The sequence below is a fragment of the Protopterus annectens genome, chromosome 3.part1 (genome assembly GCF_019279795.1).
Source record: "Protopterus annectens isolate FY-2018-M chromosome 3.part1, PAN1.0, whole genome shotgun sequence".
Lineage (NCBI taxonomy): Eukaryota > Metazoa > Chordata > Ceratodontiformes > Protopteridae > Protopterus > Protopterus annectens.
The window spans coordinates 1,407,971,694-1,407,998,779 of NC_056732.1; the positions used below are offsets into that span (position 1 = coordinate 1,407,971,694).

General features: G+C 40.8%; 1 protein-coding gene across 15 annotated transcripts in view; it reads right to left on the reverse strand.

The window, feature by feature from the left end:
• SCRIB (scribble planar cell polarity protein) overlaps positions 1–27,086 on the reverse strand; it is a 2,800,411-nt gene that overhangs the window by 2,044,512 nt on the left and 728,813 nt on the right. For all 15 annotated transcript variants that reach the window (XM_044067477.1, XM_044067487.1, XM_044067486.1 and 12 more), the window contains one exon: positions 2,309–2,398. In XM_044067477.1, coding sequence (XP_043923412.1) covers positions 2,309–2,398 — 90 coding nt within the window. The remainder of the gene's footprint in view (positions 1–2,308; positions 2,399–27,086) is intronic.

The following is a 27,086-nucleotide window of genomic DNA, read 5'->3' on the forward strand; positions in this document are numbered from 1 at the left end:
ACCTATAACCTATACAATTCAATTGAAAAAACAAATTTGTTAGGGGAAAACATATATAAAAAATAAAAAACGTACAATAAGCTGGTTGCATAAGTGTGCACACCCTTAAACTAATACTTTGTTGAAGCACCTTTTGATTTAATTACACTATTCAGTGTTCTTGGGTAGGAGGTCTAAAAGCATGGCACATCTTGATTTTGCAATATTTGCCCACTCTTCCTTGCAAAAGCACTACAAATCTGTCCGATTGCGATGGCATATCTTGTGCACAACCCTCTTCAGGTCACCCCACAGATTTTCTATTGGATTTAGGTCTGGGCTCTGGCTGGACCACTCCAAAATTTAAAGTTTCTTCTGGTGAAGCCATTTTTTGTTGATTTGGATGTATACTTGGGGTCATTGTTGTGTTGAAAGATGGAAGTCCTCTTCATCTTCAGCTTTCTAGCAGACGCCTGAAGGTTTTGGGCCAAAAGTGACTGGTATTTGGAGCTGTTCATAATTCACTCCACCTTGACTAAAGCCCCAGTTCCACCTGAAGAAAAGCAATCCCAAAGCATGACACTGCCACCACCATGCTTCACTGTGGGGATGGTGTTCTTTTGGTGATGCGAAGTGTTACTTTTGTGCCAAACACACCTTTTGGAATTGTAGCCAAAAAGTTCAACCTTGGTCTCATCAGATCTTAACACATTTTTCCACATGCTTTTGGAAGTCTTGATGCATTGTTTTGCAAATTTTAGCCGGGCCTGGATGTTTTTCTGTGTAAGAAAAGGCCTCCATCTTGCAACCCTACCACATAGTCCAGACATATGGAGAATATGGGAGATTGTTGTTGCATGTAGTACACAACCCTCTAGGTCTCGACAGCCTTTCTGACCAGTTTTCGTCTAGTCTTTTCATCAATTTTGGAGGGATGTCCAGTTCTTAGCAACGTCACTGCTGTCCCATATTTTCTCCACTTTTTGATGACCGTCTTCATTGTGTTCCATGGTATACTCAATGCTGTGGAAATTGTTTTGTACCCTTCTCCTGACACATTCCTTTCAACAATGAGATCCCTTTGATGCTTTGTAAGCTCTCTGCGACCCATGGCTTTTGCTGTAGCAGGCAACAAAGTAAATGTCAGGAAAATCCTACTAGGACAGCTGAACTTTATTTTGGGTTAATCAGAGTCTCTTTAATTGATGGCAGGTGTGTACCCAAGAAGACTGACTGCTGTAATTAAATCAAAAGGTGCTTCAACAAATTATTAGTTTAAGGGTGTGCACACTTATGCAACCAGCTTATTGTACATTTTTTATTTTTTTTCCCCCTAACAGATTTGTTTTTCTATTGAATTGTACAGGTTATAGGTCACATTAAAGGTGGGAAAAGTTTTGAAATGTTTTACTGTGGTCTCATTTTTCTATATCACAAAAACCTGGCATTTTAACTGTGGTGTGTATACTTTTTATATTCACTGTGTGTGTGTGTGTGTGTGTGTATATATATATATATATATATATATATATATATATATATATATATATATATATATATATATATATACACACACACACACACACACATCTACATATATACATACACACAAACACATACACAGAGAGACAGAGTTAGATATATTTATAGCTATATCTATATATACTTAGACATACATACATGTACACAAATACACACGCACACATATCCGCACGCGCATACATAGTGGCTAAGGTACATTCAGGTAATCCGAATATATCTGAGAAATTACTATGGCTTTATTAAAAAGAAAAGTGTATTATTATTTTCAGTGTTCTGTTTTCACCTGGCCTAAATGCACATACAATACATAAATACTATCATAAGGTCTGGTAAAGCCCATAAGGCAAAAGTGTTCATTAAATGTTACTTTTGACTAGGATAACTGATTCTGCACCCGACTAGATTTAAGTTTCATTTTAATACTGGTGCCAAGTTTGCTTAGGCACCATAAAGTTTATCCTTTATTTTTCTAATGTTTTGATCCTGATTCTACAACAGGATTGGAAAACTGGTATCTCTTGGCTAGGAGATCTTAGATTCTTACTTAATGCTCACATACACACACATATATATATATATATATATATATATATATATATATATATATATATATACATATATATATATATATACATATATGTATGCATGCATACACACAAAACATTGGCTACAATACAGATCAAAATAGAATAGAAAGGTACAGAGAACTCCCAACAGTCTGACCCATGGTTCAAAGCCTCATCTGAATTTCTCATTCAGCTTTTTACAGTTCACAGCCAATTCTTACCTCATCATCCCCCTTATAAGGAGTGGAGCCCTTTCCTCCTGCAATGCTGATGCCCAAACCTCCAGTCTGTCGATGGATAACTAACGACAGCTAAAAGCAGAACAGGACACATCAGGAGATTTAGTCTAAGTAAATTGACACTAAAGAGAAACTTTGTACAGTGGCCAGATAAATAACAAATACAAATTCTAAACATTTACAACTGACACCTTGGTTGCCTTAGGGTAGAATTAAAGTTCTTTCTTACATTGCACATTAGTTTATCAAGTCACTCAATGCAATTTGCAAATCATACACAAGTAGATTTATTATAAAGTTATGCACACTCACCAGATCAACTGATCCACAAAAGCACATTCTGCTGTAGGTCACTGCTGTTTTACTCTTCTGCAGACCTAATATCAACATTTTTGCTCTTGCCAAGTTGCATGACTGGAGGCTTGCAATATTTCAGATGGTAGAAGCCATGATGCCAACATGAAAGGCTAAGAGGGTACAACCACCTCCTGAACTTATTAGTATGACCTTCTGCTCAACAGAACTGTCAGCATAGTCAAGACGACGCAGCTAAATAAGAATGTAAAACTTGCGTACCTCTCCAACTTAAAGGAAAACCCATCAAATGAAGATGGATGTAATAGCCGTTCCATTGCAAGGAACCATCTCACAGACCAACTGATACTGTGAACTCATCTGTTAAACCAAACTTCAAAAGCTCTCTCTACTGAGCCACTGTTGGAAAAGGACCCCCCAAAGAGTACCCCATAATCATGTCCCAGGATAGCAAGTGTTGGAACCTAGAAAAAAAAAACAACACGTAGTAGCTCAGAAGGCAGTAATGAAGTGTTCCTAGAGGGACAATAAGACATGGGAATGCTTGAAGATGTAAACCAGTGACCAAGTGACTGCGGCATGAATAATGCAATGGGGACATCCTTAAAAGGCAGTGAAGCAGCTACACCTCTGGTTGAGAAACATCTCATTACAATGAAGAAAAGCCAGCTGTTAGCTCTGTAGTAGAAAATTATGGAATTTCTAATCCATCTGCATATAGTTTGTACAGCTACAGACCTTAACTTATTCAAGCAAAAGCGATTAATAAAATAAAAACTGATTCTGGTATTCAAGGTAAAACGTCGTCAGGAATTGTACATCCAGGGCATGGAAAGTCCTCTCTCCTTGGGAGTCCTGGAAACAAAACAGGGAGATGAACAGAGCCACTTAGGGGCAGGCTGTAAGACTGGTTAGTCCCAAGGGACAAATGGTTCTTCTTCAACAAAGTAAAGTCCTACAAAATAAGGATTCATAATGATGAAATCTTACTGGTGAACTTAATGGTCGACAGAAAATCATCATCTAAGAGATCTTCAAAATTGGCTGGATACAGCTACTCAAATAGAAGATGGGCAAATAAGTTCCAACGAGAGGAAGGGTTCCTCAAAGGAAGGCAAAGATGCAAGCTCCCCTAATGACTACCTGCTAGCTTGTGTACAACCACTTTTTGCATTTGCAAGGCTGTGATGACCCTCAAAGGAAGAAACATGCACCCTGAAAATGTAAGAACAAGACTATTCAAACAAGCTGTATGAGGTAGACCTCCATGTAAATTCAACGACTGAAGTAGGGAATGACACTTCAAAATGAAAAACTCACTCATCAGCCTAAGAGTGATGAGTGGAAGGCTGCCTGAAAGCTTTGATCACCTCTGACACTGGATAAAACTGTCTAGTGGTGCAGACAGGCCTGCAGCCTCAACCAACATGTCACACAAATACAAAAGTATTCCTCTGGCTTGTAAGTTATGTACCTTCCCAACTTAAAGGAAAAACCCAGTCATTGAAGATCATATACTGCTATGGCCCAAATAGCATAAATCAACCATGTTTTCAATCACAAACAGGTTAGGATGATATGCTTTGTTTTTTAAACTTCCACAATATTCCTCCTCTTGCCCATCAAGCTTACTTCCTTTCAGCTGCTCTACTCTGTTTGTTCTTTCTGGGCCAGAGCCTTATGCCTCATTCATAGCAAGTGCAGCACTATCATTCATGAGAAGAATCAGGGTTTTCCCTCGGAGTCCTAACTACCTGGGATTGATCGCTGGCATGCAGTAAGGCCTTTGCAGTGCACTCCATACCTTTATGTGATGTAATCTGTTAGTCCCCCTCCCTCCAACAAGTGAGAAAATGTACTGGCTAAAAACTTGTCTGTATTGTCCCCTAAGAAGTAAAAATACTTGTCTGACAGTTGTATCCAACATCAATCTCAGAACAGCACTTTGAGAGGTTGAATTAAGAATTTTCAAGACTCATCATCATTTCCAGCTGGTTACGAGTGCTGCAAGGACTTGAACATGTGCTTCTGGGACAGGGGTGAAAGCAGCTAATCATCCACAGGAGGAAATACATAGCTAACCTAGCTGCACAAAAAAGCATCCACCACTCAAGCACTCTGCAAAGAGAAATGGACCTATGGCTAGCTTAATGAACTGGGATGTGAAGATAAATAACATCTTGAAGGTCAATGACTTAAAAGGGGTAATCCCCTTTGTGCAAGAAGGCTAGAAGTGACTGCACTATCAGCATTCTGAAAGGTATGAACTGCACAAGGTTAATGGACTGCTCAAGATCTAGTAAGGGCTGAAGCACAACCTAGAACCCAAACATATCTTGCAAGGGGACCGTTTTGCAAAAAAGGAATGAACACCTGCTGCAGAAGACACATGTTCAGGAGGGACCAGACTAGATGGTGGTGGTGAGGGGGATTGGAACTATCAGTTCTGGGGTGTGCTCTTGCTGTAGGAGATGGAGGATCAGTAATTTGTGGTGACAGATCTCAACACCAATGCAAAGAAAAAGAACCTGCTGCAGATGCCTCTAGCTGATTCAGTCAAAGGAAGCCAAACAAGTAGTTAAATCTGAGGAGAGATCCAGGTAGTCTCTGGTTTCCTGGGTTGGACATGGTGGAGTATGGCCTTGGACTGGATGTAGTTTTGAGGACTATGTTTTCTTCTTGCTTCTAAAAACACATCTGTGCCCCTATAGTATCTGCAGTATCAGTGTTTTATATAACTTGACAGACTGAGGCCAGTTCATATCCCCCCTCCTTCACAAGACATTAAATGTCCTGACTGAGCAACTGAAGCCCTATGAAAGGGAAATCCAACGCCTTGGACTGCATCTCACTAGAGATTCCCAAATGAATCCAACCAGGTATGACAGCACAGAAACCCAAATGTCATGGTATGGACATGCATTTTGGCTACAATATACAGAGTGATGGCTAGTCTTCGGGGCCTCCTGCAACCCCTAGAAATTTGTCATGAACTGCTTTTTGATATATGCTTCCAAGAGACTACAACAGCTGGGCTATCTTAAAGTAGCTTGTACCAATAAGAGATCAGGTGTTAAATGCAATTTGAGGCACATAAGCTCAGGTTGCCACAGATTACATCATCTTACATAAGTGATCTAGCCTGGGACTCCTGAAGACAGCTCACTAAAATGTGGGGTATTCTGCCATGCACAGTCTACCAAAGCCACTGCTAATGTTGTGACCATTAAGTGGCAATCCAGAAAGTTGCATCCATTACAGTTGAGGGAACAAAATTACTCTTGTCCATACAAAGAACCACAGCTGATCATTAGAACAAGAACACTCATCCATCTACATACTTAACTGAATAAACTACTTGAAACTTCAACAAGGCATCTTTAATTCTTCCCACAGAGAGGGTGGCTCCTAGATTTGGTAGCTAATGTGATTTTTGTCTGGACTAATCCTTTGTACTCCCTTTCTTGTTAGTCCTGTCATCCTCTGGGTCGCATTTGGGATACCAGATTTGACTTGAACCTTCTGGATTACCTCTGTTTTCAAAGGGCCACAGCTGGAAAGTTTAGTGTACCTCTAATCCTTCATCTTCTTCTTTCGGCTGTTCCCGTTAGGGGTCGCCACAGCGGATAATCTGTTTCCATTTCTTTCTGTCCTCTGCATCATGCTCTTTCACACCAACCATCTGCATGTCCCCTCTCGCCACATCCATAAACCTCATCTTAGGCCTTCCTCTTTACCTCTTAACTGGCAGCTCCATCCTTAGCATCCTTTTCCCAATATACCCAGCATCCCTCATCAGCACATGTCCAAACCAACGCAATCTCGCCTCTCTTGCTTTGTCTCCAAACTGTCCAACCTGAGCTGACCCTTTAATATACTGATTCCTAATCCTGTCCATCCCAGTCACACCCAGTTCAAATCTTAACATCTTTAACTCTGCCACACCCAGCTCTGACTCCTGCCTTTTCGTCAATGCTACCGTCTCCAACCCATATAACATAGCTGGTCTCACTACCCTCTTGTAGACCTTCCCTTTCACTCTTATTGGTACCAGTCTGTCACAAATCATTCCTGACACTCTTCTCCACCCATTCCACCCTGCCTGTACTCTCTTCTTCACCTCTCTTCCACACTCACCATTACTCTGAACTGTTGATCCCAAGTACTTAAACTCATCCACCTTTACCAACTCTACTCCCTGCATCCTCACCATTCCTCTAACCTCCCTCTCATTTACACACATATATTCTGTTTTAGCCCTGCTGACCTTCAGTCCTCTCCTCTCTAAAGCATATCTCCACCTCTCCAGGGTCTCCTCCACATGTTCCCTACTCTCACTACATATCACAATGTCATCTGCAAACATCATAGTCCACGAGGCCTCCTGTCTAATCTCATCTGTCAACCTGTCCATCACCACTGCAAATAAGAAAGGGCTCAGAGCTGATCCTTGATGTAATCCCACCTCCACCTTAAATGTACCTGTCACTCCCACCGCAGTCCTCACCAATGTCACACTACCCTTGTACATATCCTGTACCACTCTTACATACTTCTCTGCCACTCCCGACTTCCTCATACAATACCACAACTCCTCTCTAGGCACCCTGTCATACGCTTTCTCTAAGTCCACAAAGACACAATGCAACTCCTCCTGACCACCTCTGTATTTATCCAACAACACTCTGAGCAAATATTGCATCTGTAGTGCTCTTTCCTGGCATGAAACCATACTGCTGATCACTAATCATCACCTCCCTTCTTAACCCAGCTTCCACTACTCTTTCCCATAACTTCAAGCTGTGACTGATCAATTTTATCCCTCTGTAGTTACTGCAGCTCTGCACATCACCCTTATTCTTAAAGATAGGTACCAAAATACTTTCTCCACTCCTCAGGCATCCTCTGACTTTCAAAGAATAAAACAAATCAGCACAGACTCCTGTCTCAGAATATGATGAATGCACCAGCACGACACTAATTCCAAATCACAAATAGTTTAATCCAAAAAAAGTTCACACGTAGTTAAGCGCTTTCATCCACTAAGGACTTCTTCAGAACACATATTAAAAACTACTGATCCATTAAATACATTAAAAATACATCACATGTCCTATCACCATTAAGGATTTAAAGTGCAAGTGCCTAAAAGATTGCCAATGCATAAAGAATTGCCAATACATAAAAGGTTGCCAGTGCATAAAAAACCTTCCATTAATATGAATTAAAACATAAGCATTTGTATATTAAAATATATGTCTGCCACAATACTAGTTTAAACTCTTATTTGCGGTTGTCTAATACAGGTTTGATGGAGACGTGTTCATTAATACCAGGATACATGGAGGCGTTTAATTTTATCTGCCACCTTACCTCCTTGTCACTCACTGCTTTTTTAACATCTCCTCCCCTCACATTAGCTCTAATCAACTCAAGAATTCCAAAAGTAAAGTTTGAACACTCCTTGCTAGATTTTAAATGTTTCCATAAAGCATTATTCTCATCCTGCTTCTTGATGCTATACTGGTGGTCATAAATCCTATTGCGTAAGCACCTAGTAGTCTTCCCTACATAGAAGCAGGAACAGTGAGTGCAAACAGCTAAATAAATCAAATTTGTGGACCTACAATTCCCTTTTTGAAAATGAATTTTTGTTTTGTTGAAGTTCTTTAAAGTCAGTTCCTGGACTGTTGTTATATACTGGCACTGTAAACAAGTGCCACATTTTGTTGTTCCCCTCCTATTGTCAATTTTAGTCTGTTTTTTCTCTAATAAAAACTTCAAATTGGTACCATAGTAGGTATCCCCAAGGTCCACAAGGACCTGGTTGATCCGCCATTTAGACCAATAATATCAGGGAGTTTTTCCAAAACATTCCCGTTTGGAAAAGTCGTAGACAAATGGTTAAAACCGAGTATGGGAAGTATCACCCACTTGGTTGCGGATTCATGGGACTTTTTAGGCAGATTGGTACCACATATATCTAAGGATGCTGAATGGTTGGTTACCATAGATGTGGTCGACCTTTTCTCCAGTATCCCCCACGAGGAGGGGATGAGAAGGTTCCAGGACAGCATCCAGGAGCTAGGTCAGACCCCTTGGGAGAAAATACTTCTCATTTTGGATTTCATGGAGGTAGTATTAACCCAGAATTATTTTTACTACGAGGGGCAATACTTTAGACAATCAAAAGGGGTTGCGATGGGGGCAGCATGCGCCCCAATATACGCAAACCTCTTTGTTCAACTGGGAAAAAGAATACATCTTAAATTCCAAGTGGATGGAATATATAGGATGTTACTATCGTTTTTTAGACGATATTTTTCTAGTTTGGAAAGGGAGTAAGGGTAAGTTAGATGAATTTTTCAGCTACATCAACTCCTGTAGTGACTACCTACAATTTACCATCAATATGGACAAAAAAAGTATCCCTTATCTTGACGTGTTGATCACACTTGATGAAGGAAAGTTTAAGTCTAATATTTTCAGAAAAACCACCTTCAGTAATGCCTATTTACACTTCAACAGTAGTCATCCTTGGGCCCAGAAAAGAAACATAGTAAAGGGGCAGTTTATTCGAGCGGCAAGGATGACTTCTGATATTAGGGATTTGGAAATAGAATTAAGGAAAATAGGGACATTTTTCCTAGAAAGGGGTTACCCTGAGGGCATGATTGAAGAATTAAGGATCTACGTCTGGCAACAATGGGGTAAAAGGTTCACACCTCTGTTAGGAGAGGGAAGATCTACTAATGCACCACTAAAGAACATTCACAACAGTGGTATTGATATGACGAATAGATATGGGAAAGCCTGTATCATACAATATGGACCGCACAGTAAGTACATCAAAAGCATCATTCAGAAGAATTGGAAGGTATTTAGAGCAGATAAAAGGATTTGGGACATAGTGGGAAGTGAGCCCCATTTTGTGTATAGGAATGGTTTGAATTTGAAGTTTTTATTAGAGAAAAAACAGACTAAAATTGACAATAGGAGGGGAACAACAAAATGTGGCACTTGTTTACAGTGCCAGTATATTACAACAGTCCAGGAACTGACTTTAAAGAACTTCAACAAAACAAAAATTCATTTTCAAAAAGGGAATTGTAGGTCCACAAATTTGATTTATTTAGCTGTTTGCACTCACTGTTCCTGCTTCTATGTAGGGAAGACTACTAGGTGCTTACGCAATAGGATTTATGACCACCAGTATAGCATCAAGAAGCAGGATGAGAATAATGTTTTATGGAAACATTTAAAATCTAGCAAGGAGTGTTCAAACTTTACTTTTGGAATTCTTGAGTTGATTAGAGCTAATGTGAGGGGAGGAGATGTTAAAAAAGCAGTGAGTGACAAGGAGGTAAGGTGGCAGATAAAATTAAACGCCTCCATGTATCCTGGTATTAATGAACACGTCTCCATCAAACCTGTATTAGACAACCGCAAATAAGAGTTTAAACTAGTATTGTGGCAGACATATATTTTAATATACAAATGCTTATGTTTTAATTCATATTAATGGAAGGTTTTTTATGCACTGGCAACCTTTTATGTATTGGCAATTCTTTATGCATTGGCAATCTTTTAGGCACTTGCACTTTAAATCCTTAATGGTGATAGGACATGTGATGTATTTTTAATGTATTTAATGGATCAGTAGTTTTTAATATGTGTTCTGAAGAAGTCCTTAGTGGATGAAAGCGCTTAACTACGCGTGAACTTTTTTTGGATTAAACTATTTGTGATTTGGAATTACAGTGTCGTGCTGGTGCATTCATCATATTCTGAGACAGGAGTCTGTGCTGATTTGTTTTATTCTTTGGTGGACTGTACTCAGTGGTTGTGTATTTATTTGGTCGGATTCGAGCATGGATTCTTTAGACGAGCTTCCTTCCATTTTTTCCCCTAGGCGCGAAGAAATTAGGGGTCTACAGTCCGAAATGGCCATAATGAGAGGTGAGCTCACTCGTCTCATTGAATTAATGACTCAACCCAATATTCCGTCGGTTCCAGTTGACTGTGTGGGTTCTGTACGTAGTGGGAGGCGCGCTGGCGCTCCGAGTGACGTTTTGGACGGTTTGGATGGTCGGGTGAACGATGAAGTTGAGGAGAGACCAGCCTCTAATGGATCCCGGTTATTTGGCGGTTTACAGACAAAGACAGCGTTTGCTAGCAGTAAACGAGGATCGGAGGTGGATTTCAATATTTCAGGGGCCTGACCAAAATGTACTGTTCCCAAAAAAACCTACGCCTTCACTGCACAAGACCGACAGGCAGGTACATTTAAACAGCATATCCCTTCTAGGGATTTAATGGACAAAAAGTGTTTTAACTTCAACTCGTATTTGGAGGGACAATTTGACTTTAATAACGAATGTTTTGAACGCCAAGGTCGGAATGCCGACTTTTTTGACAACAGTGTACCAAATCTAAAAGACACTATTATCTCCTTTGGTAACAAGCTTAAAAACTTAAAAAGCATCCAAATGGACAATAATTATTTAAAGAATTGTTTGGATAAGGGAGTTGTCCCCATGGGATTACGTTTTTTTAAAGTACCCATGGGGATAGTTTTAGATGAAACCAACAAAAGAGAATGTAATAAATTGTTTGATAGTTTTGGTTTTTCGTTCATGCGTTTTATAATGGAATCAAATGATTGTAGAATTTGCAAACTGTTAGAAGAGTGAGAGGATTTAAATAATTGCATCACTACTGATTTGCTGTTTAGTGAACATGAGACGTTATACGAATCTCAGTACAAATGGGTGTCTGGGATGTTAAACAGTTTGAACGTAAATGCAAGAAACTTAAAAGGGACATAGAGCAGTATAAGAAAGGTGAGGCTTACCGATGGGACAAGACGGAAAATAACAGCAATTATTATAACAACAAAAACACAAATAGAATTAAAGGTAAAAGGATGCAGGCATCGGACCAACATAGAAACAATTTTAGGGAAAAGGGTGACAACCAAATAGGGTGCTCACATTATAATTATAGGTACAAACCCGCAGACAAAGGTTTTTTATGGGGAGAGCAGGATTGGGACACAAATGTGAGAAGTTACCAGGCTGCAAAGGGGGAGTTTATAGATGGGAGAGCGACGAGGTAGGCAGTAAACATTTTTATGCCCCTCTCCAGCAGGCTATTGGTGGAGAAAAAGGAATATTAAGGATCAATGATGTGATCAGTTCTTTTGACAACTTTAATATTTACAACTATACTGACGAGGTAATTACTAAGGAGCATTTTACCTTGTTGTCAAAGGGAATGAAGTTCATTCCACATGGCAAGATGAATTTAGTTGAAAATATTCTAGATGTCAAAAAATATATCAGGAAATTAAACCTCAGTGTCAAGTTTGATGGATCTAAGTTAGTAAACGACAAAGAATTTAGAACTAAAAGTTCTTATACTCCTCCTTTAAACTCTTTATTAGACACTTTTGAGAAACTTGTAGTGGGTGATGTATACAGGTACACCCAACGTACTGGACCTTTTAATAAAAATTTTGAATACAATGTTTCTAAGGATGAATATATGTTGTTAAAAAGGTTGCAAGGGAATAACCACATCCGGATTATGAAACCGGATAAGGGGGGTGGGGTGGTTCTATACCCCACTCAACAATATAACAATAAGATGAACAGCATTTTAATGAATTCGGGGAAGTATGAGGTATCTTCACTAAATGAAGTAAATAAAGGATATAATAAAGTGGACTCACTTTTAAACGATCTTATACTAGAAGGAAGTATAGACGTTGACCTGGAAAAATATCTTAAAGTGGAACATCCCATCATTGGTACCATAGTAGGTATCCCCAAGGTCCACAAGGACCTGGTTGATCCGCCATTTAGACCAATAATATCAGGGAGTTTTTCCAAAACATTCCCGTTTGGAAAAGTCGTAGACAAATGGTTAAAACCGAGTTTGGGAAGTATCACCCACTTGGTTGCGGATTCATGGGACTTTTTAGGCAGATTGGTACCGCATATATCTAAGGATGCTGAATGGTTGGTTACCATAGATGTGGTCGACCTTTTCTCCAGTATCCCCCACGAGGAGGGGATGAGAAGGTTCCAGGACAGCATCCAGGAGCTAGGTCAGACCCCTTGGGAGAAAATACTTCTCATTTTGGATTTCATGGAGGTAGTATTAACCCAGAATTATTTTTACTACGAGGGGCAATACTTTAGACAATCAAAAGGGGTTGCGATGGGGGCAGCATGCGCCCCAATATACGCAAACCTCGTTTTGTTCAACTGGGAAAAATAATACATCTTAAATTCCAAGTGGATGGAATATATAGGATGTTACTATCGTTTTTTAGACGATATTTTTCTAGTTTGGAAAGGGAGTAAGGGTAAGTTAGATGAATTTTTCAGCTACATCAACTCCTGTAGTGACTACCTAAAATTTACCATCAATATGGACAAAAAAAGTATCCCTTATCTTGACGTGTTGATCACACTTGATGAAGGAAAGTTTAAGTCTAATATTTTCAGAAAAACCACCTTCAGTAATGCCTATTTACACTTCAACAGTAGTCATCCTTGGGCCCAGAAAAGAAACATAGTAAAGGGGCAGTTTATTCGAGCGGCAAGGATGACTTCTGATATTAGGGATTTGGAAATAGAATTAAGGAAAATAGGGACATTTTTCCTAGAAAGAGGATACCCTGAGGGCATGATTGAAGAATTAAGGATCTACGTCTGGCAACAATGGGGTAAAAGGTTCACACCTCTGTTAGGAGAGGGAAGATCTACTAATGCACCACTAAAGAACATTCACAACAGTGGTATTGATATGACGAATAGATATGGGAAAGCCTGTATCATACAATATGGACCGCACAGTAAGTACATCAAAAGCATCATTCAGAAGAATTGGAAGGTATTTAGAGCAGATAAAAGGATTTGGGACATAGTGGGAAGTGAGCCCCATTTTGTGTATAGGAATGGTTTGAATTTGAAGTTTTTATTAGAGAAAAACAGACTAAAATTGACAATAGGAGGGGAACAACAAAATGTGGCACTTGTTTACAGTGCCAGTATATAACAACAGTCCAGGAACTGACTTTAAAGAACTTCAACAAAACAAAAATTCATTTTCAAAAAGGGAATTGTAGGTCCACAAATTTGATTTATTTAGCTGTTTGCACTCACTGTTCCTGCTTCTATGTAGGGAAGACTACTAGGTGCTTACGCAATAGGATTTATGACCACCAGTATAGCATCAAGAAGCAGGATGAGAATAATGCTTTATGGAAACATTTAAAATCTAGCAAGGAGTGTTCAAACTTTACTTTTGGAATTCTTGAATTGATTAGAGCTAATGTGAGGGGAGGAGATGTTAAAAAAGCAGTGAGTGACAAGGAGGTAAGGTGGCAGATAAAATTAAACGCCTCCATGTATCCTGGTATTAATGAACAAGTCTCCATCAAACCTGTATCAGACAACCGCAAATAAGAGTTTAAACTAGTATTGTGGCAGACATATATTTTAATATACAAATGCTTATGTTTTAATTCATATTAATGGAAGTTTTTTTATGCACTGGCAACCTTTTATGTATTGGCAATTCTTTATGCATTGGCAATCTTTTAGGCACTTGCACTTTAAATCCTTAATGGTGATAGGACATGTGATGTATTTTTAATGTATTTAATGGATCAGTAGTTTTTAATATGTGTTCTGAAGAAGTCCTTAGTGGATGAAAGCGCTTAACTACGTGTGAACTTTTTTTGGATTAAACTATTTGTGATTTGGAATTACAGTGTCGTGCATTCATCATATTCTGAGACAGGAGTCTGTGCTGATTTGTTTTATTCTTTGGTGGACTGTACTCAGTGGTTGTGTATTTATCCTCTGACTTTCCAAAAGTTCATTAAACAATCTGGTTAAAAATTCCACTGCCATTTCTCCTAAGCACCTCCATGCTTCCACTGGTATTTCATCTGGGCCAACAGCCTTTCCATTCTTCATCCTCTTCATAGCTGTCCTTACTTCCTCCTTGCTAATCTGCTTCACTTCCTGATTCACTATCCCCACATCATTCACCCTTCTCTCTCTCTCTCATCCTCTTCATTCATCAGCCCTTCAAAGTACTCTCTCCATCTATTCAACACACTCTCCTCACTTGTGAGTACGTTTCATTCACTGTCCTTTATCACCCTTACCTGCTGCACATCTTTCCCGGCTCTGTCCCTCTGTCTAGCCAATCGGTACAGGTCCTTTTCTCCCTCTTTAGTGTTCAATCTCTCATACAACTCTCTATATGCCTTATCCTTTAGCCTTCACCACCTCTCTCTTTGCCATGCGCCTCATCTCCTTATACTCATGTCTACTTTCTTCATCTCTTTGACAATCCCACTTCTTCTTCGCCAGCCTCTTCCTCTGTATACTCTCCTGTACTTCCTCATTCCACCACCATGTCTACTTGTCCTCCTTCCTCTGTCCAGATGTCACACCAAGCACCTTCCTAGTAGTCTCCCTTACTAGCACTGCTGTAGTTACCCAGTTATTCGGTAACTCATCACTGCCTCCCAGTGCTTGTCTTAACTCTTCCCTGAACTCCACCTCACAATCAACCTTTTTTAACTTCCACCATTTAATCCTTGGCACTGCTTTCACACTCCTCCTCCGCTTCTTGATCACCATTCATCATCCGGCAGACCACCATTCTATGCTGCTTAACTACACTTTCCCCAGTCACCACTTTACAGTCTCCAATCTCCTTCAGACTGGCCCTCCTACACAGGATATAATCCACCTGTGTGCATCTTCCTCCACTCTTGTACGTCACCCTATGCTCCTCCCTCCTCTTAAAATACGTATTCACCACAGCCATGTCCATTCTTTTCGCAAAATCCACAATCATCTGACCTTCTGCATTCCTCTCCTTAACACCATACCTACCCATCACTTCCTCATCCCCTCTGTTCACTTCACCAACATGCCCATAGAAGTCCGCTCCAATCACTAGTCTCTCACCCTTGGGTACACTTACCACCACTTCATCCAACTCACTCCAAAATTTTTCTTTCTCATCCATCGCACACCCAACTTGTGGAGCATATGCACTAACAACATTCATCATTACACCATCAATTTCAAGCTTCATAAACTTCACTCTATTAGACACTCTCTTCACCTCCAAAACACGCTTGGCATACTGTTCCATTAGGATAACCCCTACCCCATTTCTTCTGCCATCCACACCATGATAGAACAATTTGAACCCGCCTCCTATCCACTTGGCCTTACTTCCCTTCCATCTGGTCTCTTGCACGCACAATATATCAACCTTCCTTCTCTCCATCATATCAGCTAGCTCTCTCCCTATACCAGTCATACTGCCAACATTCAAAGTTCCTACCCTCAGTACTACACTCCTAACCTTTCTCCTCTCTTCCTGCCTTCGGGCATGCCTTCCCCCTCCTCTTCTTCTTCGGCCAACAGTAGCCCAATTTCTGCCAGCACCCTGTTGGCTAACAGTACTGGTGGCGGTCGTTGTTAACCCGGGCCTCCACCGATCCGGTATGTAATTATGAAATGTTCTCTACATCAGTAATTTGTACCTCTAATCCTTAATCACCAAAATTTTTTTTCTGTGCTGCTATAAATGTTGCATGTTTGCATAGGTTAGCAGTGCCCTGTACAGAAGGAAAACACCTGGAAAGCAAATTTCTTCTGTAGAATGAGCCATAAAACTGAAACCTGAAAAGCAGAAGTATAGTGCCAATACCTTGTGCATCAACAAACTTACAACAGCTAGATGGGCCTCAAGTGGCAATACGTACAGATTTAGTAAAACTCAATATTTTGTAAACATTTTAAAGTTTGTAGAATTTAGTACTATTTAGTTTAATCTGTCTCACTAAAGCACCCTTGTTAGTCTGCAAAAAGCACTCTTAATAGTCATCTAACCCCAATAAACCACCCACTTGAAGCTCACAAATCGAAGGATTGGGCATTAAGGATATGCAGTTTTCCTTCAGGAATGCATGGATCATGCAATCCCAAATAAAACCAAGACCCAATCCTCCAAAGGCAGACATCCTGTCTGGTGGACCCCAGCCATAAACAAACTATACAATAGAAGGAGGAAGCTACTACATGATAGAGCAAAATCCCAAAAAGGGAAGGCATATCTGATCAGTATTAGCAAAAAACTACGGGCACTCATAAAATCGTCTAAGGCCAGCTTCGAGAGAAAAATTGCACAGGACACCAAGGATAATCACAAGGTTTTCTTTAGTTATGTTAGGAACCTGGGTGGGAATTCCCAGATATACTCAGAATTAGTCCAAAATGACAAAAAATACACCAAACCCACAGACATTGCCAACATCCTAGCTGACAGGTTCAGCGCAAACTGCCCCCCCCCCACCAAAAGGGCAAATATCTATCCCAGCAGAGTGCTGCCCCCCCTGACATCTCAGATGCTCAGGTAAGCGCTGCCCTCTCCAAAGCAAAAAACACAGCATCAATGGGACCAGATGGTGTCCCGGGCTGTGTCCTACATGAACTCCAAGAAGAGCTAAACCCAAACATAAAACTACTGTTCAATCTCAGCCTTACTACAGGATATGTACCCAAAGAGTGGCGTGCAGCAACAGTGGTCCCTCTCCACAAAGGTGGTGCCTCAACGGATCCTGGAAACTATTGCCCCATAAGCCTGACTAGCTTGGTCTGCAAAGCTAAGGAAAGGATCATCATGGACCTCATAAATAAAGATATTGGGGACCTACAGACATTGGATCCTACCCAGTTCGGCTTTGTTAAGGGCAGATCCTGCCTCTTAAACCTGGTTGATTTCTCTGAAACAGTCACCAAGGCCATTGACGAGGGGAAGGTGGTCCACACAGCCTACCTGGACCTCACAAAAGCCTTCGATACAATACCCCACTCGGGCATTATAGATAAGCTCGCCAGCTTAAATATAAACCCCTATGTCACTAGATGGGTTGCAAACTGGCTCAAGGACAGAACCCACATGGTTAGAATTGCTGGAGCCACGTCAGACTCCAAACCAGTTACAAGTGGTGCCCCACAAGGCTCAGTCCTGGGACATCTCTTGTTCGGTATATATTTCTCGGAGGTACAGGCCAACACGGAAGGACTGTGGCTGACCAAATTCGCAGATGACTGCAAACTGGGCGCCATAATCGACTCTCCAGCTGACACAAGCATCCTCCAAAAGGGCCTCATAGAAACAGACAACTGGTGCCAGAGCCATGGCCTCAAGCTAAACGCCAAAAAGTGTATAGTCATCCCCTTTGGCAAAAACAAAGTGCCCACAAATTACCACATAGGTGGTAATCCATTAAGTACAGAAGAAGTAATTAGGGACCTGGGGATCCAAGTTGATAGCAATCTCTCATTTGACAATCACGTGGTCAAAGTGGTTAGAAAAACATTTTATATAGCCCACCTAATCATGAAGGGATTCACATCTAGATCAGGGGAGGTCATCGTGCCCCTTTACTCATCCCTCATCAGGCACATAATTGAGTACAATGCCCCTTTTGGGATGTACCTTACCAGACACCTGCAGCAACTGGAAAGACGCCAAAAGTACCTCACCAAGAGGATCAAAGGGCTCAAACAGATGCCATATGCTACCCAGTTAAAGAAACTCCAGCTCTACTCAGTGGTATACCGCCTGCTCAGAGGCGATCTGTGACTGACGTATAAAGCCATGTTCAACCCGGAATTAATGGACATGCTGCACCTCAGAAAATCCAAATCCCATCGAGCTACACGCTCGAGAGACTTGAACCTCAGCACTGAAATAAACAGGACATGCTGGAGGGACAGATTCATAACCCAGAGACTCCCTTCACTCTGGAATAAAATCCCAGTCCAGGTTAGGCAGAGTCCCTCATTGACTTTCTTCAAGAGTAATCTTGATAAGTGGATGGGAGATTGTAGGTTTACCCCGGGTATCACTTGTGTCACTGTTAGACAGAGGCACAGTATACTAACCTCGAAAAAGGGCATAGCAAAATTAATTTAAAATGGGTGGCGAAAGCCACACACACTCTGGCTAGGCTTATAAATGCCCTAGGGCAGATAGCCTAGTATGAACCTAACTCTCTGTATACAGCTTGGTGGATTTAGGCATCTTGAGACAATGCAACAATAGTCTCATGTTTATTTACAACCACTTAATCCTTAAAGAATCAGACACAGTATGTGAGATGTGTATTTACACAACAATGGAGGTTAAATTCTCACATACAAGTCCACAGCAGGTTGTCGAAACCACACACACAACCACCACCACACAGAGCACACCACACACGCAGAGATCAACATATGCTGAGGCACGTAAACAACACAGATGACCTAGACCACCTACTGCCAAACTAAGCCTCAGCATGACCAAAGCACTTAGAAAAAAACACACCACCACACACACTGTCACTCCCCATTGAGCGCAAAACATTAAGCCCCTAAAGGAAGCAAACACACTTCCCAGAGCTCTTACCACAGCAGACTCCGTTCTAAGATGTATTGATGCCCTTCTAACAATGCTGAACAAGGAGAAGATAACTGTTAGTTGCTTATCTGGAGCCAAGATCTGCCAGATCACATACGCACTCAAATCATTACCCCACAGGTACCAGTATGATTCCATCATATTCCATGTAGGTGTAAATGATCTGAGATGCACCTCCCTGGACTATTAAGAGATGCATTATGAAGCTTTCAAAATGTATGTCTCAGGCTGGTATGAGCTTGGCACTAAGCAGCACATTAACATCACGAAAAATGATGTCACAATATGAGCAAAAAAAGACTAATTTTAACAACTGGCTGCCTTTCTCATATCATTCTAAGGGAATTCAATATTTGTCAGCTTGGGAGGGACAGCATAAATAGACCACATTGCTTTGCCAAGGATGGTCTGTACCTTTCCCCTCCAGGCATTTGAATACTGGCTAAGGCTTTGTCTGCCCCTGTAGTGCCTTTGTTAGCCAATGCCAAATTGACAAACTTACTGACATAGAAAAATCAACTCCATGGAACCTCAAGATATTACTGCTCAATGCCAGGAACCTAAATAAAAAATATACTCCCACCAAGCCCTCCTTACATTAGCAAATATAGATATCTGTGCAGTTATCGACACATGGTTTAAAAGCTGCAAACAGTATACTGGCAGTACAAGGTATCAGTGCCTTCCACGCTTTTAGACCAGCAGCTGCCCAGACAAGGACTAAACGTGGAAGTGTCTCAATATACATCAACAACAGGCATACCTCTATGGTGGTCAAACAAGATGATGTGCTGGAGTTCCTCCAAGAGCAGATCACTATAAATAAAATCCTGTGCCATATCCTAGCAAGCTTTAAGTTACCTTAAAAGTCTTAAAAAGCAAACCATGCAGACTTGGACCCACTGGAGATGCTCACCACACAAACTAAGACCTTACTCATGGGAGACTTTAAATTATCCCTCTGCAGATTGGGAATTTTACACAGCTTTAAATCTGCAGGCACAGAGATTCCTGGACTTCGTAAATACAGTCTACAGGGAATCTTTAAAGTCGCCAACTCATTACACTCCCAGAAAATATGTACACAATTACCTTTTCTCAGTCACACCTCCAACATTTGCTGTCTACCTGAGAAAAAATTATTTGGAGTCTACTTGGGGTATACAAATACCTATGTAAACACTTCCAAGCAAAGATCCTAAAACTTATAGACTTTGCTGCATATTTGGGAGACATATCCCTCCATGGTTTCTTTGTGAATTGCCTATCCAGTCTCTTACCAATCATTTCTGAGCTCTTCGGATTGAATCCTGCAGTTACCATGCAATATTTTGTATGCTCTACTAATTATTCCTTTTTAACAGCAGTTTCTGTTCTAGATTCTAATAAAAACTCTGCCAGTGCTGGTCATTTGCTTAGGATCCCCCTTTTTCTTTCTCTTTGCCTGTACTCTGATATCAATCCCTGATAGGGAAAGCAATCTCTAGCCTGCAGTACAAATAAATTCTTGGCCTCTTCCCATTCTACTACCTTTCCCTCTCTTAATTATTTGTTCCCAATACCCTGGTTCTTTTGTCAATTTTCTATAATAAATTCCAGTCCTCTCTTGCCTATTGTCTGTATGTCTAATTGCAGTCATCCCTATCAAAAGAATTTCCTTTTTCCATTTGCATGTTGGCTTAGTTCTTAGAATACTTTCTGCTGCATTATGAATACAATATTCTGTATGGTTATTGTTATTCTCCTTAGGGATCTACATCCAAAATCCCAGTCACCCCCTGTTTCTTGAGCTTCCCCCCTCTGTTTCATCATCATCCCTTTCCACTTTGAATTATAGGTTTTTGCTTGTGTTATGTATAGGAGCCTTAACATGTAGCTCTGAAATACTCCTTCAAATGGGGAAATCCCAAACCTCCTTGTTCAACTGGAAGGCTCAGCTTATCCCCCTTTACCCTTGCCGTTGTCCTCTCCCAGACAAAATCCTTCAGCTCTTTATTAACTGCTATCCACAACTTCGCTGGTTGATAAAATTATGCCTGACCTTTAGGGACTTAAAGCATTTTAACTGCTTGTATCTTACTATCCAAATCCATATAACAGAGCATCCAATTTCTCATTTTTGTATTACCTTTTCAGTCTCTTTCCACATATCCTTGGCTGCCACACCGGAATCCTTTTTAATCTATACTCCTAAGGACTTCATTTTAACATAAGATATCTCCATAAATAAGTATATTGCTGAACTAATTTGTGTTTGGGTACATAATTTACAGCTATTCGCTTTGTTTTAGCTTCATCACTTTTGTATCCTGAAAAGATATGAAACTGCCTCAAAATGTTCCACAATACTGAAATGCCTTTCTTGTTTTATCAGGTATAAAATCATATCTTCTGCAAATACAGCCAGGTTGGCATGACTACCATACCAATTATATCCTCATATTTCTGAGTCTCCCACTTTCTTTGCCAATGGTTCTAAACATAGTGCAAACAACAAGGGGAAAGTGGACACCCCCCTGCCTGGCTCCTCTGCTCAAATAGAAATTATTTGAGAGGAACTCACCCACTTTAATTTTCACCTCTGATCATATATTCCCCTAATCAACCTTATCAGCGAATGCAAATGCTTCCATAGCCCTGCTCATAAACTCCCAGCTTACTCTGCCTCAAGACCCACCAACAGTAGTGGTATTTGCTTACATTCAGCTTCCCTCCACATCACCAATGTTCTGTTAATGTTTTCAAATGTTTGCCTCCCCTCCACCATACCACACAGATTCATTTCCATCAGTTATGGCATCACCTTTGCCATTCTTTTAGCCATTATAGAAACACTCTGTAATCATAGTTTAGGACTGAAATGGCCCTGTATGAAGCTGGACCCGATGGGTTTTCAACCCCTTTAGGTATTACTGTTTTCTCATTTTCTTCCAGGATACTGGTGCTTCTGCTCCTCTTAAAGTACTGCTAAACAAAACCTTCCAGATCTTTATCACTCCTAGCTTCCATACTTCCACAGGAATACCATAAATGCCTGGGGACTTTCCCATGGATTGGTTACAAATACCACTTTTATCTCATCTCCTCCTATCCTGTTAGTAATTAAGCCTCATTTACCTCTAACCTTACCATATTTAATTCTTTCATGAACATTTCCATTTGTACCTTTTTCTTTTTTTTCTTTTTTACCAATAAACATCTTTATTAAACCATCACTAATGACACAGACAATCATACACTGATACAGATGAAAACAAACCACACCGACACAATCCTAGTTGCAAAGCATTTTACATGACAAAACATACAGACGCACTTATAATATACCCAATCATCTTCAAACATTACATAGCTCATTTAAGTCCTGCCTTCATAGGATCATAGGACGTTACTAGGCTATTGGCCCTGAGGCCCTTACAAGCCTAGCCAAGAATTCAGCCCATGTTCCAACAAGTCAGCACCTGATGTCCCTGTCCAGCAGGGACACAGATGGAATCCCAGGGGTGTATTTTCTATTCCTCATCCAGTTATCCAGGTTGTGCTTAAAAAGGGTTAATGAATAACTCTGCTTGATATGGAGAGGGAGTCTATTCTACAGAAGGGGGATTCTCTGGGACACAAACCTGTACTGCCAACAAGCCCCATTGATGTCACAGACCAGGTTGAGTTCACGCATATGGATTACTTGAGTGGAGCTTGACTTGCATATATGCAGCAGTCCCATCAACACGGGGTCTGAGATTGCATAGTATGCCAGACACAGGTCACCTCTGAGGAGTCTGTATGAGACTGAATAGAGGGACAGGGATTTTAGCCTATCTGTGTAAGGTAGAAGTTTGAGGCCCTGGATTCTCCTGGTGAGGAACCTCTGTGGTCTCTCCAGCTGTTGCATGTGCTTTGTGAAGTACATGCCGAAAGGGGCATTGCACTCAGTAATGGGTCTTATAAGGGAAAAATACAGGGAAGTTATGACCTCCTTGCTCCTGGATGAGATACCCTTACTAATCAGATGGGCTATGTAGAAAGCTTTCGTACAATGGAGGCAACATGGTGGTCAAAAGTCAGTTTGCTATCAACCGGAGTGCCCAAGTCCATCACAACTGACTGCATGCTTAGGACCTTGTTATTAATGCAATAATTTTTGCAGACGTCACTCTCTCCAAAGAGGAGGATGATGCATTTTTTGGCATTCAGTTTGAGGTCATGTTTCTGGCACCAGTCATTTGTTAGGCCGAGACCCTCTTGGAGGATGTTCACATCACTAGGGGAACTGATGACAGTGCCTAGCTTGCAGTCATCTGCAAACTTGGTCAGCCATAGCCCACTGGTTTTGGCCTGCATCTCAGAAAAGTATATCCCAAACAATAGAGGCCCCAAAAGCGATCCTTAGGGTACAGGTCTCATGCTTGAGGTGGCTTCCCCTATTTTGACTAGGTGGGTTCTATCAGTCAACAAGTTTACTATCCATCTGGTAAACGGATGAGAGAGTTTATCTATTATACCAGAGTGGGGAATAGTATCGAAAGCTTTAGCCAGGTCAAGGTAGACTGTGTGCACCATCTTCCCCTCATCCATGGCTTTGGGGACTGTCTCAAAGTTGTTGACCAAACTTAACAGGCATGACCTCCCTTTGACAAAACCAAACTGTGTGAAATCAAGTGTTTGGAGCTTGCTAATGTCCTTGTTAATGAGGTCCATGATAATCCGTTCCATGGCCTTGCAGATCAAGCTAGTTAGGCTGATGGGTCTATAATTTCCTGGATCGGTGGACGCTCCACCTTTGTGCAAAGGAATGACAGTGGCTATCCTCCACTCCGCTGGGAAGAAGCTGGTACTCGAGCTTTGGTTGAATAGGGTGTGTAATGGTGCTGCAAGTTGCTGCCTGAGTTCATGTAAGATGCAGCCTGGGATGTTATCAGGTCCCATGGAGGCTGTATTTTTTTGCCTTTGAGAGTGCAGTGATGACTTGTTACCTAGCGATAAGGGGAGGGGGGGGGGCAGGTGCTGGGGATGTCCTGATTTACTGATTGGGGGGGACAGAGGGGTGAAGTTTTCACTGAACCTGTCTACCAGCAGGTTGGCTACGACTACAGTGTTTGTGTATGTGGTGCCCTTGATCAGCAATTCTGAGCAGATCTGAGTGCTTCCTTTGAGATAGACGACATGTGAAGAAGGCCTTATGACTGTCTTTGGTAGATATGGCCAGTTTGGATTTGAAGTTTGCTTTGCAGGATTTCAATAGTACTCTTATTTGCTTGTTCAGGCTAAAGGTTGTAATCAGCTTTGGAGAAATTTTTCTATTTGACCCTAGCTGGGGAGTGACTTCGAAAGTGACTGCTTTGTGGTCGGATCTTACCAGGAAGGATGACACTGCAGGGATGCTGCAATGGTTACTCATGTTGGTTAATACCAAGTCCAAGATATTATCACCTCCTGGTGGGGTGTCGACCAGCTGGACCAAGGTATTTGCATTGATGTAATAAAGGAATCTCTGGGCATTTGTGTCGTGGCATGAGTAGTTCTTGCAATCTATGGTTGGACAGTTAAAGTTGCCCAAAATCAGGGTAAAGGGTTGAATCTTGATAGACTTGAAGAGGTCCAAATAGGTACAGTGGGTATCTTAAGTCACAGTGGGGGCCTGTAGCTAGCTATGATTTGAATAGGGGTCTTGTCAACGGTCAACTGCACCTGGAGTATCTCCTGTGCATCATACTGTATGAACGACCTGAAGGGTGTGTGTTATGCCTTTAATATATATTGCAACTCAACCTCCTTTTGCTTTGCAATCCATGGTTTGGGGTCTAAATGTATGATAGGATGAGTAACCTGGTATGGCTGGGGTATGCTCTGCAGCTCTGAACCAGGTTTTTTGACTGCACAAATATCAGTTTCTTCCAAGGTTAAGAATGCTTGCAATTAGTGCAGTTTCATGTTTAGACTCCTAGTGTTTAGCAGCATGACCTTTAATTTGCGTTTTGATGAAATTTTCATGTTGGTAGTTTTGACCTCAAAGCAATGCCTAAATAAGGCACTTTGTAGGAGGCAAAAGCCTTCTTTTAAACCTCATTCCTCCCTTGTATGTATTGCTCCCACAATACCCATTTTTCCTATGTAGTTTGCTCCCACCCTTTTCTAACAGTGCCAGTTGTTTCATCTCTGTTACTATATTCACCACTTCTAGTACAGCTGGTTTAGATTTTGATTTCCATTTTCTAGTAATTGCTTTTTTGTCAGTAACCATAATTAGACACAGCAAAGCCTTACCATGTCTATGCATTTCAGATTCCGCACCATAATAGCTCAGAAAGATCATCTCCCCCGTCACACCATTCTGCCCAGTCAGCATCTCCAACAGTGCATCCCGCAGGGAATAAAGTCAGCCAACTCACCACACTCCTAGAATATATGCTCCCAGTTACCCCTTTCTTCCCCATCACACCTCCATTTTCTGTCTACCCAAGGAAAAATTCTCTGGAGTCTTCTTGGGGTATAAAAATATCTATGTAAGCATTTCTAAGCAAAAATCCTAAATCATCTGTATTTTGTTGCATATTTGGGAGACAAACATAAATCCTCCCATTGCTTCTTTGTGAATTACTTATCCAATCTCTTCCCAATCCTTTCTAATCTCTTCTGATGGATTCTTACAGTTATCATGCAATATTTTATAAGCTGTACTAATTATTCCTTTCTTAATGGCAACTTCTGTTTTACATTTTACTAAAAAACTCCACCAGTGCTGGTCTTTCATTTAGGACCCCCCCAATTTATTTCTCTTTGCCTAGACTCTCTCAATCCTTGATAGGGAAGTCGGTCTCTAACCTGCAGTCCAAATATGTTCTTGGCATCTTCCCATTCTATTACTTTTCCCTCTCTAGTATTTGCTCCAAATACCTTGGCTCCTTTGCCAGTTTTCTCTAATAAATTCCAGTCCCCTCTTGCCTATTGTCTATATCCCTAATCACGGTCATCCCTATTAGCAGAATCTCCTTTCTCCATTTCTGTGTTGCATTTGTACCCTTTCTTGATTTCCATATTTTTCTGCTTTATACAGACTGATAAAAATTTCGAAATATTTCTAGTACCTCTTGAGGATCTCTGGTTACCTTCCTTGTAATAGGCTCCCTAAGATTGGTGACAAACCTTTCTACTTTTTGTTGCCCGAGTCACTGCGTTAAAAATGTTGTGCTCCGGCGTTATCATTAAAAAGCAGTTGTGTAACAGTAATCTTTCTAAACTCATGCATATTATCAAGGTAATCCTTTATTTTCTGCTTGGCATTCTGCCACTGCTCCTCTTCTTTTTCCATAGGATTCCCCCTACTTTGTAATGCTTCAACATTTGTCAGTCCCTCTGAATAATTCTTGTTACTTCTTAACCATATCTTTCTATTTCTACCTTATTTTTAAACTCCACTTAAATTTTATCCCACTCCCTAGCTATATTTTCAGAAAGAGTTTCTATCTTTTTTAATAACTCCTGAATTATTTACAGTACCCATTCCTTAAATTCCTCTCTGTTCAACAGATAGGTGGGAAAGCACCAGTGTTCCATTTTATTTAATTACCGTGCGTTTTTATTTTAATTATTTGGTGCCTTATCTGAAATATTTACTGCATGCATATCAAAACCTTCAATTTAATGCACGTTCCTGTAAAATCTAATTTCTGTCTAGCCTAGCCCAGTTATTGTACCTTGTGGAATAATATGTAAACTCACTCTGAACATTACTACTGAACTGACATCTTCCATGCCAAATATTTTCATAAATTTCTTCAAGAACCTACCCTCCTTTGTTATATTTTTCCCTTCTGGGCTCCCTACACACATTTTCACGGCTGCAAATCAAATTCCAGTCCCCATGTACAAGTAACATTCCCTGATGAAAACTGATTTCTCCCAGAATTTTCTTAAGCTCCGCTACAGTAGT